This window comes from Haemaphysalis longicornis, unplaced genomic scaffold, assembly GCF_048455015.1.
Source record: "Haemaphysalis longicornis isolate Haplotype H1 unplaced genomic scaffold, Haemaphysalis longicornis Haplotype H1 scaffold_32, whole genome shotgun sequence".
NCBI classification, from domain to species: Eukaryota; Metazoa; Arthropoda; class Arachnida; order Ixodida; family Ixodidae; genus Haemaphysalis; species Haemaphysalis longicornis.
Window position 1 is genome coordinate 3,518,835 of NW_027526343.1, and position 13,023 is coordinate 3,531,857.

General features: G+C 44.3%; 1 protein-coding gene across 1 annotated transcript in view; it reads left to right on the forward strand.

Annotated features, from left to right (window-relative positions):
* Nucleotides 1-13,023, forward strand: part of LOC144177829 (uncharacterized protein C14orf119-like) — a 31,658-nt gene that overhangs the window by 2,168 nt on the left and 16,467 nt on the right. Inside the window, exon 2 of the mRNA XM_077705408.1 lies at nucleotides 7,841-8,055. Within this exon, the coding sequence (XP_077561534.1) occupies nucleotides 7,896-8,055 (160 nt within the window). The 5' untranslated portion in view covers nucleotides 7,841-7,895. The remainder of the gene's footprint in view (nucleotides 1-7,840; nucleotides 8,056-13,023) is intronic.

A 13,023-nucleotide genomic window follows, 5' to 3' on the forward strand; every position in this document is an offset into this window, starting at 1 on the left:
TATATATATAAGTCTTGCAGTGGACCTAAATAGGCTGTTGATGATATATATCTTATGTGTGTGCATATATATATATGTATTTATATGTCCATACACGTGCGCACACACATCTATATGCATACATGTGCTGTGTGTATAAATGTTGGTGCAACTACAAGTTGCGCACTGATGTTTGGGGATATGAATAGGGCACTGCTACGGCTATAACAGCCTCCCTTTTCTTGCATAAATATTAATTTTTTAGACATTTGCAAAGATGGGCATTGAATAGTACACAAGTGTTTCATAAATACCGCCTGGAAGGCATGCGCAAGTGTGGTGCGCCTACGAAGTGGAAGTTTTCACGCCGCTACACGTGAAGTCTGCAGTCATTTGTTTCTGCCGATAGCCGCTACCAGCTTGTCAACTACTGGGGTGCAGTGCCAACCGTCAACGCAAGTGGCCTGTCCGACCTTGAAAACTCGCCCATGGGATAGCGTGCACTTTTTTCGAGCTTGAAGGGGCCAGGAAGTCAAAATACAAGTTTGGTTCATTGAAAGAACTTCATTGTCTCGATAACCATGGTGCCAGTTATATCGCAGACTTTAAACGAACAATGGAGGTAATATGTTTCCACCGATTTCTGTATGATGTCACGGTATCTTGTTTGTTCGACTGGTGACCACCATTCTAAGCCAGGCCCAAGAAACATGGTTGGGCAAGTGGAGTGGCACCTCTACTTCCCTTTGATTATATCACGTGAACGCCCTGATGGCTGTGTTGCTAAAGCTGGCCCATAATTGGCCACTCCTGCCCATAGCGCAAAATTTGGAAGTTTTCCCATATTTCTTGCATTTTTTTTGGTTAAAAAGACGTTTTTCATGGCTGGAATGGACCTAAGTGGGTTATGAAAGGCAAGACCTTTCAAACTGTTTTGTCTTCATGGGGGTGCCCCTTTAATTACGTGGAGTACGGGGAAGATGTTTTCTACACAAGGCAGCAACTGCTAATTTTGTCGCGTGTTCGGCACCCCGTGCATCAACGACTCATTCTATAGGGGTTGGTAAATTCCAGGACAGAGCGGGCGCGTTGATCAGGCACTCGTTTCCTCTTTCATCACAAGCAGTGGCGTGTAGTGAGCTTCCTCTTTCAGCGCCACTAACAGGTATTTCCCGTCGACAGGGAATGTGGGGAGCCGTAAAGAGGCAAAAACATTCCTGTGATGCCAGGAGCTGTGCAGCGTTAGAGTCTCTCCTAAAATTTGGGCCGTTTCTGTTAATGGTGCAAAAATTTTCATGATGCCTAAAAGGAATCACTGTTGAACAGCGAATACGTTGCGATTGTGATAGTGTGGGGTCCTGTTATTGGCTGTGTAGTAGCTCATGAAGCTGAGAAAGTGGTCTGTGCACCTCTACTGTGTGCTTATTAATAAGTCAACCAGCCTTGACTCCTGTGATATCTGCATTCAGCAGGAAAAGATGTAATTGATGTTCACATGTTTATGAATATCATTGCAAGGTGTGTTCTTACCAAATTAAGTCTCGATTTCTTGCTAAGAAAGTGATAACCCTCGTAGAATTTTTTGGGGAATTCCCAGCACGACATTAAATGCAAGCACAGGAGCTTTGCGAATGCTTGGGGCCAACAAAACCACACGGAGTCAGATCCTGTAGTAACTTGTAAAAAAAAAAAAAAACACAGTGGATTAACTTTTCAGGCTGAGTCGAGCTTTCACAGCTGTCTGAGCTGGAGTCTTATGATTTAATGTCATTTTCGATCTTGCTGTAATTGGGAGTCGTCCATTTTTAACGTGAATGCGCCCTGCAGGAAAGCCAACTATCTCTTATGATGATAAATGTTCGTCGGTGAAGTGGAGCAAAACTAAAATGCTTCCCTGCGACGCTTGGTGGCAGCTCTGTTACATCCCCTCCGCTTAAAGTTGATGCGCACCAGAGGGCAGAGGCTTGCGATAGGGCGGCATAAATTTCTTTCTGGAGTACAGTTAAACCTCGTTATAACGAACAGTCATATAGCGAATTATCGGCTATGCCAAATTAAACACAAATTTTGGTTGGTCACGGTTTATTTCAGTGACTTTTTCTTTTATAATGAAACTTAAAACTGTGAGAGCTGCACGCGATATCGGATATAACGCAGAAATATTTGACCAGGAGTCTGATAAGCTACTTGAAAAAAGCCCCCCGGTAGTTCGAAAGTGCAAAAGTATAAATGTCCTTCGCTCGTGGGCACTGTGGAAAACTTCGTCCTGGTGAGTGCTGTGGGTAGCCACCAGATGAAGTTCACATCCTTCGTCAAATAAAGAAGGACGCAGGCCTGTTTTGTCCAGTGAACTTTGTTCTGCTGTAAGTTCACGCACTGTACTCATTGTTCCGGATCACTGAGGTTGAAATGCAACAAGGAGAAAGGTAGCAGTTACCTTGTTTACAGTGAATTCGAAGCCTTTAAAAATGAATTTTTGTATCAAGTATTTTTGCGCGAACCAGATTGTCGATTAGTTGGCGCTGATTTTTACAGCTACTGTTACAACGAATGTTGAATATAAGGAATCAATTTGCTGTCCCAATATTACTTCGTTAAAATGAGGTTTGACTGTAGAAGTGCTGCACAATAAATGTGACTCCTTTAGGACTTTGGTGACTGCAATTGAAGAGCCAAATGTATAGCGAGGGCCTCTATTAAGGCATTCTTGCAGTTCTGGTGAACTCTGGTTGTAAATGCTCAGGTGATGGCGGTGGGTTGTGAAAGAAAGGGGAGTCCATCCGCCACAAGTTGTGGTGTGGAATACTGGAAACTGGAGCGAAATAAGGTCACCTTGGTATGTCAGTCAGTAAGAGTACCAGATGCAGTATCAAAAGTGTGTGGGTTCAGATTCTGCCAGGAAAGGCTTATTTTTCGTTCGTTTTCTTTCTTCGCCGACAGTTGAAATTTGCTATTTTTTTTTATGCGAAAGGCAAAACTTCCCCTTTGTGTTCCCTTTCTGGCTTTCACAGCCACGTTTAAGTGACAATGTCCTCATTTATGCGTATATGTGTGTATAAATTTATATGTGCATATAATATGCGCGCGGGCATGTGTGTCTATATGTGCACATACTTCCATGCTCAGAGAGAGATAGAGAGAGCGGGGGGGAACCTAGCTGGTGAGGAGAGGGCCATTTTCTTTTTAAATCCAAAGAGGTCACACATTTTCCCACTGCTTTTCTAACTTTACAGAAAAAAAAACTAGTTATGTTCATTTGAGAAACTGTGAAGCTAGTTTCCCTTTGCTTCTCTTAATGCTGTATACTGCTGGCTTTCCTTTCTGCATTCATTCACAGAACACATAATTCTTAATTATGTATGTGAAGCTGTGCGCATAATTAAAATAAGTAAAGCGGGGCTCTGATGAAGATGAGTGCTCTTTCATTTGTTTTGATTGAGTTTCTCCTGTTTCCAAAATTTCAATTTCTTCACGCATATGTCCGTGCATTTAGATTGGGAGGTCGTGAACGCAGACAGTTCTAAACACTCGCATAGTCCTGGCATAACGTGCAAGGTGACATATTCAGAGGCAGGTGGGCGAGTGCCGGTCAATTCGGACAGCGTGCCAGCTTAGAGGCGAGTAAATCATTCGGGAAAGTGCGGACGCGGCAGACACATGCATAGCTGACAGGCTTCTTTCACAAGGTCTTGAAGATGGCCCCGTGGGAGAAGCAGCTGTTGGTCTGTTGTACTGCGAAAGATGCTGGGAGGTTTCACGTTTTGACACCACTGTAAAGTCCCGAGCAAACACCCAACCCTGAAACATCGCCCACCCATATGGAGGGGTGAAATGTTCAATTTACTAATGGACTCCCAAAGGTCACCCATCCCCTAAAATGGATGGCTTTAGCACCGATGAGTCAACAAACAGTAAACGGGAATCATCAATTCATGTGTTGATGTGGTCACTTATTTGTCCTTTCCGCACTTGAGCCGAGAGTTTGCCCATCTGGTATTTTTCTTGGTATCTCCACGGTTTTGGTTGGCGGTACGGCCTGTTTTTTTTTTTTTTTCAGTTTTTTGCACATGGCTCGAAAGAACACCCATCTTGTATTTCTCACTTGATATCTCTGTACTTTGGGTGGGCGTTCTTTCAGAAATTTACGGTAGTGTCGCCACCTTTCGGACTTCAGAAATTTTTAGTGCACCATTAAAATTATTTGCGCCTGTTTGTTCAGATTTACTTGCGGTTACCTCAGTATATAAAACGCCGGCTTTTAATGGGCTAGTCTGCGTGCACTCCACAAAAATCAATTGTCTGCCCCTTTAATATCTACCTTTGGAAGTTTCCTGCAAAACCTGCTAGTGGGATGAAACAGTATTTGGAGGAAGCCAAAGTTGTATCTTTATGTCTTCATGGCCGCCTTAAAGGAACAGGGTAAGCCTTATACTCCCCCTGCATTTGAATATTAAAATGATTAAAAACAGACTAAAATTAAAATTTTTATTATTATTTTTCACCGATACCTAAATTTTGTCTTAAAGGAGCCATGAAGACAAAATACAAGTTGGGTTTATTACAAAGACTGCTTAGTCCTGATAACAATGATACCAATACCGTCACAGTCTCCGAACAAATAACGGAGATATTGAAGAAAACGTGTGAAGCAGTCACGACCCCCTAGCCAATTTCCCGCAACTTTTCTATGACGTCACAGAACCTTGTTTGTGCGATTGGCAGCCTCCTAACTGACCTGTCGCGACGACACATGACTGGACGTCGTTAATGGGGCCTCTAGTTCCATTTGACCACATCACTTGAATGCTAACGTGCAGGTAACGCACTGAAAATTATGTTTTGTTGTTGGCCCTTATGACGTCATTCTCGCTCATAACACGTCACCGTGGCGCAAAATTTGAAAGCTTTTAATTACTTCTTGCTGTTTTTTTGTTAAAAAAATATCTTTTGTGGCTCTAATGGAGCTGAGTGAGATACTGAATCGTAGTTCTTTCAAATTAAAGAAAGTTGTATTTTCTCTTCATGGCTCCTGTATTGAAAATTCTGTAGCAAATAAAAAAAGGCTATGTGCATATTTTCAGTTCTGGTACAGTAGATGCGCAAATTACAAAGAGGACAGGAAAAAAGAATCAGCTGGTTATCCTGGAAGAGATAGGAAATGATGGTACCTATCTAATAAAGACAATGTTTTGAGATAATTGAGCTGAAAGTAAGAAAAGAGGTGAAAAACAATACTTCTTTGCCACAAACACCACTCGAGTCGTTTATTTATAAATGACCAGCTTTGCAATGACCGTCAAATTCATTTTGTCGCTTTTGAGCCAGTCCTCTGACCAGCTTTGACTATTTTGTGAGCAGTCATGCAGCTCTGTTCGCAAAGTATCTTCGCTTGTGGTCAACCTTTTAGCCACTTTGTGGTGGTGTTCTGCCCAGGGTTTGATCCGAATAATTTCAAAGTGGTGGCTCGTGCGTTGCTATCATCATTGAATGAAAGAACAGCATCCAATGTTGAAAGGAGCACTGACACGAAAATTTTATATTACACTTTTATTGCTTTTATCGATGCTTAATGGCCTGGCGAACCTGAAACAGCACTTCAAATACTTCAGCGCGCGATAGTTAATTACATTGAACGGCCTGGAAATCATTTGTTTCAAATTCCCGCGCTTTCATCCCGAACAGTGCATATGACAGACTCCCTGCCTGACTTCACCGCTTTGTGCGGACGTCACCGGCGCCCGCTTGAGACGGTGTTGCGCCCGCTCGCCACTCGTGGGGCCGCACGCATGAAGTGGCGTCACAAGCTTTTGACGAGCGCTGTCGCGTCACTTCTTTTTCCTCTCCTGGAGTGATGTCACGCTGATGTCCATTTGCTGAGTGTCGCTCCGCACGCTGCTTCGTCGTTGCAATAAATGAGATCCAATTGAACTATGTTCTTCGCGTCGCAGGCCGCTCATATTTCAGCCAGGGTATTCTGATGGGTGAAGGAAGCGAACTGTGCAATAATATTAACGCCGAAAATTGGTGTCAGTGCTCCTTAAAATCTTGAGAGAGTGAAGGCCAAAAAAGATGCTTTTTGGTGCGCGGATCCGAAGGCCAAATGTGTAAAAAAAAGCGTGCAACAGCGTCTTTCGATTGCCCTGGCTGAAAAATTATCTATGCAATGGTTGCCAAATAATTTCTTAACACAGCTGGTTCAAAAAAGTGTTTTGATCTGGAACTGGAAGTTTCTTGATGGAAAAAAAATGACACTAAACACGGAGCACATTCGAAAGGGAACTTTACTACGTGCTTACGGAAAAACTGTTTTTAAGCCAGAAATACGACTTTTTAAGAAAAGTGTGAATATTTGGAAAATTTGCATAAAAAAATGAACTTCAGTGATTGTGAAAGAAGAGAGTCATTTTTTTTTAAATTTTGCCTTACCCTGTGCCTTTAAGGGGGACTCAACTGATCACATTCCTATGTAACTTACTACTTATATGACCCATGGGCTTAAAAACCATCGTGCACCAGTAGGAAAAGTTTTTCAGATCCTTGAAAATGCTCAAAACGGCCTATTTCACTTAATTTGGAGATATGTCGCTTCTGTACTGAAGTAAATAAACAAAACTCTCACTTGCAAGACAGCTAGCGCCATCTAGTGAGAGCTGGGTAAACCAAAATGTGTTTCTTGCTTATTTTTTTTATTTCAGTAAAGAAATGATATATTTCTGGCTGAAAGAAGCAAACTAGGCCGTTGGGAACATTTTCATGAACAGTTGCACCTCGTTATAATGAACACTGATATAGAGAATTATCGGGTGTAGCAAATTGAATACGAACTTTGGTTGGTCACGCTTCATTCCAGTGACACTTGTTGTTTTATAACGAAAGTGGAACTGTGAGCGCCGCGCGCAATAACGAAGACATATTTGACCAGTAGACTGAGAAGCTACTTGGAAAGAAGCTCTTAACGTCTGAAATGGCTGAAGTTGAAAAAGGCCCCTTTGTTCGTGGACACTTTGGAAAAACTTCATGCTGCTCAGTGCTGTGAATAGCCACCAGACAAAGATCACATCCTTCCTCGAAAAAATAGGAACGCAGGCCTGTTTTGTCAAGTGAACTTTGTTCTGTCGTAATTTCCCGTTTCACTCTGGTTCATTGAGTTTGACATGCCACAAGGAGAAAGATAAGGGTTACGTTGTTTATAGCAGGTTCGACAATTAAAATAATGCGTTTCTGTATCAAGGAGTCAGATTACTGATTGTTTTGAACCGATTTTTAGATCTACTGTTACGACCAATGTCGGATGTAACGAACTGAATTACTGTCCCGACACTATTTCATTCTAACGAGGTTCAACTGTACCTATAAAAAAAATTTTATGTGTACATGATGCTTTCGTATTTAAAGCACAATGCTTTAAGCCTAGGACTGGGATAATCGGAGATCCATGGGAGAGGCTTTTGCCCTGTAGATAGGCTGATGATGACGATAACGATGCTTTTGAAGCCCGTGGGTTGTGGATTAGTAAAACTTGCTAGAAGTGATCAGGGGCGGTATTCTCGAGTTTTGTCCCTTTTGCGTCCCTTTCAAAAGTGTCCCTTTTGGCGAGCCCTGATTGGCTAGAAGCAAACAACCGGAAGTGACGGTAACGCAAGCGCGGCAAACCTACTGCCAACGCCCACTGCTTAACCGGAAGTACGTCACGATGAAAGGGACTCAAAAGGGACGTTTTCAAAAGGGACAGTTACGAGAATGTCGCCCCAGGTGAGTGCTTCTTAAATGCGCAGTCGGTGTTCTCGTAGCACCTTGTGTTGGGAGCCCCGCAGCAAGCAGTGTTGCCGCTTGTGTCCCCCCCTCCCGCCCGTGTGCGCAGGCTTACGTGTGCTTCCCCCACCCTCCCCGCTTTGAGAGGAGGGCCTCCCCGATTGATGAGTGTGGCTGGTGGTGGCGCTGGTGGCAGCCGGGTGGAGCTGAGGTGCGTGCTGCACTGGTTCTCCCTGTGGGACGCCCAGCAGAAGGAGGCCTTCTCGCACACCCTGCTGGCCCACCTCGCGCCACCCGACCCCGCCACCGAGGACGACTTTGACGGTGAGGTCGGGTGGAACACTTCGGTCGGCCGACCGCTGTTTGTGTACTGCACGTTCTCCATACTCGGTTACAACTCAAGAACGGCACCACCTCATGTAGTGTATCACTCCGCCAAAGCGGCGGACCCGTGACGTCGGTGCGCGCGCGTTTTGAAAGGGGTTTGCTATGAATGCGTGATATCGTCTGCCTTGTCTCGCGCAGTCTGTTTGTCGTCACTGGAGTCGTTTATAAGCATATCAAGTCCAAAAAAATCACGGGAACGGCTCACGCCATGTTTAAAATATTCCCAGTAACGCCCTACTTGCGCCGCGCGGAGAAACATCCGGCTACGGTGATAAGGCACAGCGGCAACTTCCGGTGCCGTTCTTAAGTTGTCACCGAGTGTAGCTCGTGTGAAGAAGGCCATCGTTTCATATAGTGGGCCAACCACAAGGAAGGTCTGAATAAATCAATGGGACTTGGCGCTAGACTTTCTGAAGTCTGGAAGGTGGCGCCATCTGGTGTTTAAACGTGGCATTATGCTCATATTGCCGCGAAGCATGCCTTCTGTTTCGTTTACCTGTCATCATCATCATCTGTATTTCTACGTGCCCACCAACAGCCAATGACCTTAATTAAGCGGTGCTGCACAGGATGAAACGCAAAATTTAAAGCAAACACAAAATTTCAGTATTTAATAGCCTGAAATGAGGAAAAATAAACAAATAGAAAGAAAGAAAAATGCGATCAGTACACTTGAGTCAAAGCAAGCTTAAACGCAGATTGTTGTTAAAAATATCAAGGTGACTTGCCTTTTCATTGTACAGTCTAAACAATCTTTACATAGGAGAACGAGTAGAACTGATTCGGAATAAAAGAAATTCATGGAAAGACTTGCGGGGAACTCTCATCTCAATTGATGATGTGAGGTCTTCACAATCAATGACCTGTGTGTTTTGTTGCCAGCATCTGGACGCACCCGGCTGTCTTATCTGTTCTTGAAGCGAATTTCCTGTTCCCTTCTCCTTTTTTATACGCCACCCAGGCTATCTTAAGATAAGCTGCTAAGGAAAGTGGTTTGCCCTGTGGGCACCAGAGTAGAATGTTCTTCCTTGATTGGAGCTATTCGGAATCTGGTTTTTCAATCCCAGAAATAATTGCACGGAAAGATAAATGCCCGCCAGGACGCACTGCAGCATTCGATTCGCTGCCGCTAGTCTGTGCATGTCAGTTTAATGACTGCCTCTTCGCTGCTCGTGTGTCCTTTGAGTTCTTAGCAAAACACAAGCTTGTTCCAATGAACAACTTTTGTTCCTTGAAGGAACCTGCGTCGTCTTTGGCTTTGTGATAATATGCAAACAACTCCGTTTGCATTTCATGCGCGATTCAAAGACTGTGTGTGAAAGAATAAGGAGGAGTGCACTTTTTGTTTTAGCTTGGGACCAGTTGTTAAATACATCATTTTGCCTCACGTACACTTAAAAGTGTGTACGTCTGTGCGTTTCACTGCCTTGGTTGCCAGCATCTGTTTTACCATTGTGCTTGTGGCTGGTGGGTCTAAAAATTTCGCTCTGAAACGTTCCAGGGCCTTACCAGGCAAGCAGTTTCGGTCCAAGGTGTCTCGGGTGACACCCTGTGACACCCTTTCAGTGGGTTGGAGGGCATGTACTTCACAATAATCGGCTGTGTATCCCTTTAAAGCTGGAGGCTGCAGGGAAAGGGCCAAATCGCACCGTTTGCACGTTTCCAATCCCTCTGTCCTATTCGCAAAGATGCACACGGTTTGGTCTCTTCGAGTCGTTAGATGTGCACAATTCACGTTGTAGGCATTGATGGTAGGCGGAACGTCGGGTCAGACTGCATCACCAAGTTGCAGGGACCGTTCTTCAGGGAATGCTTGGTTGTGAACTCTAATGTAGCGGGATTGTCGTGGGCGCGACCAAGATACTAAGATTCGATTGTGATTGTATTACGTTTCCTACTGTCAAATGCTGGTTTCAATGCTGGTTTGAAAATTTCAGTTTTCGGAATGGACAACGAGGCGAGTTGGTATTGGTTCGTGGCTACTCTAACGGTGCGCACAGGCGAACGACGTCCTGTTGTTTGTTTGTTTGATTGTTGTTTGTCTGTGCGTGCTGTTAGAATAGCCATGATTCAAAATTTCAGTTCCGAAGTTCATGGAATCAATTCTGGCAATATGTGTGCCACAGCGTAATTGTACAACAGGAGGTCAAAAGGTTGGGGTGGGACAATTTGTGCTGCTAGCAATCAATGGCAACCTTAGTACAGAATAATGTGTGGGCTTAATAATAGTGGTCCATAGACATGTAATAATATAAGTAATGAACAAAAGACAAACGGTGTCAACAGCAAAGAATAGCTGAGTATAAGGTATAACCTCCATGTAGTGTACATGGTTTGCTTAAAAGTCAGGGGAAACACATTACTCACTATAAAAGAAAATGTGATTCAATTGTTGTTACCAGTCGGATAAATGCTCTGATTGCAGTATTCAGTAAAACTGGCAGGAAGTGTGGACCAGGTGTTTGTTATTAGGAGTTTCATTTTGGTTCCAACTGCCATTGCAAGTGTTTGTTGGAGGACTTATCATAGTCCTAAATGCCATTGTGGCATTTTGCAAACCATTTACAACTGTTCCAGGTCCATCTCTGGCCTGTGGAATTCATATATCGTTCTAGTACTACGAAGCTACCCAAGCGTGAATCGGATTGTTTGACATCCTTGTTTCACGCATTCCTTGCTAAAAAAAAGAAAAAGAAATAAGCCTGCCGCTTGTGGCGTTTCCTTATCCACACCGATAGCGTGTGATAACAGCTCTCTTGATCCGCTAGTCGAATAGTAGCACCGAGTGGTCTGATATCAGTTTGGACAAGGACAGCACTTCAGGTTGGTTGTAAACACGGCGGGCCGTGTGCCGGCAAAGCTTGTTTCTGTGCATGGATCTGTCCAAACAAGTAGTTTTTGAACTGCTCGTACAAAGCTTCTAAAACTCAGTTATAGCACGTTGCTCCTTTTTTTGTTTTGCAACCACTCCATTTAGGGGTCAGAAAAATAGATTGGGTTGCCAGTGGAAGTTCTGACGGAATTTCACTTTCAGTGGAATTTCACTTTCAATTCTGAGAACGGTTCTTGCTTTGTGTGCTTGTCCAGGAATCATGTGCTGGTTGGTGAGAAGTTGTTTACGTCGCGTGGGAAAGATTTGCCGCCTCCAGTAGCTGAAAAGCGTTGCGTTTCTGCAAGAGGACCGTCAAAAATAGCGCCGCTGTAAATAAGGATATGCTTTTCCGCCGGTTTGGGAATCGTGAGTGGTAACAGTTTTTAGTGCCAGAGCACCAGATGCGCTATGAAGGGGGAAGACCTGTTCTGGTCTGTGAAACTTTCCGAGTGAAAGGGTGGGCGGAAGTTTTGATTCTGCCACAGAGTTTCTTGTATTTTTTGAATAACATTTTAAATTGTTTGGTTCCTGTTGATTTCCTCAATGTTTTTGCACTGCGGCCACTTCTTCGTTGCCTCATTCTCATTAAGTAGCATTATTTTTACTTTCAACCGTGATGAAACCCAAGTGCAAGCGCACAAAAGTATTGAAATTTCCGTTGCTTTTATTGGTATCCGCCACTCCCACAAATTAGGTCTTCACGCATCACAAGTTGAGTGTGGGAAAGTACCTGGTGAGTTGCCGGGCTTGGTTCCGTTTCCCTTGTCACACTTATTTGATGTTTCCATTGAAAGTTGCGAGCGTGTCATTCTAATAACGTAATCTCTCGAATGGAGCCATGTTGTGGGCTGTCTTTGAGGTCCCTTTAACGTTGGAAACATTAAAGAGTACGTGCAAAAGACTTAGTGGGTTCATTCTGCACATGTTTATCTTTCCAGTGTGCAGGAAGGATTATGATTGTATTCTCACCTCAACGCCACAAAGTGTTCTGTTCTCTGTATGGCAAAGCCTCGCTGGCTAACGTCATGGACACAGGCTTTGTTCTTGCTTTGGGCGCTGAAACTTACTAGAATTGGTCAGTCCTCCCTTGCAAAGTTTCCACGTAATGGATCCAGCATTGTGTAGTAAAATAGCTCAGGGGATGCGGTGTTCTGCTTTTAATGAGTAACCGTTCTGCGTCTCCTGATACCGGCGTCCCGTTCCTCAATGAGTACAAGCACGTACGAAACCATACCAGCCACTGGATGGACTGCAAAGCACTTTGTGAACACATTGGAGCCGCCGGGGTGGTGGTATCGCTGCCATTGTCGTCACTTTTTTCTTTCTCAAATAGGTGGAAACTTGGGTGCGGAAGCGTTGCCAGCTGTTCTCCCCGCTTTCCTTCTTGCAATTCCGATGATGATAGTGCTTGCTTTATAAGACCGCACTCAATGCCCCGCACGAATTTCTCCATGCTGGACTGTTGGCGGCACTTGTGGCGAGTTTTCGTGTCATTCTTTTCGAGGCATTTGATTTCCTATCAAACTTTGAAACAAATTTTTGTGGTGGACACCTTCTTGGGTGGTGAGAACACTACTGTATCCAGATATATGGCCTATAATTGTATCGTGTCAGTATATACGCCTCGAGCTTCGCGATGGCTGCGGTGCCTGCCGCTGCTTCTCTTCGACTTCTATGGGATGAGCGCTGGGTGGCTGATAGGAGTGTTTGGTTTCACTTTTGCTTCTTTTTGCCTTTCTGCACCCTAAAGAACTTGTTATGGCCATGTCTGTAAGAAAATAGTACGTTTAGGGCACTTCAATGAACAGCTGGATCTTGGTAGAGTGCTCGAACGCCAACAAAAGCTATCCGGGAATGTGGTTCTGCGCGTTTCCTGACCGCTCTTACGGCGTCAGCAACGGGAGCAGCATATCACCAGTGGGCTAAGGCGTGGTGCTGCTGAGCACGAGGACGCGAGTTCGATTCCTGGCCGCGGCGGCCATTTTTCTGATGGAGGCGAAAAGCAAAAACGCCCGTGTGTACAAGATTTCGTC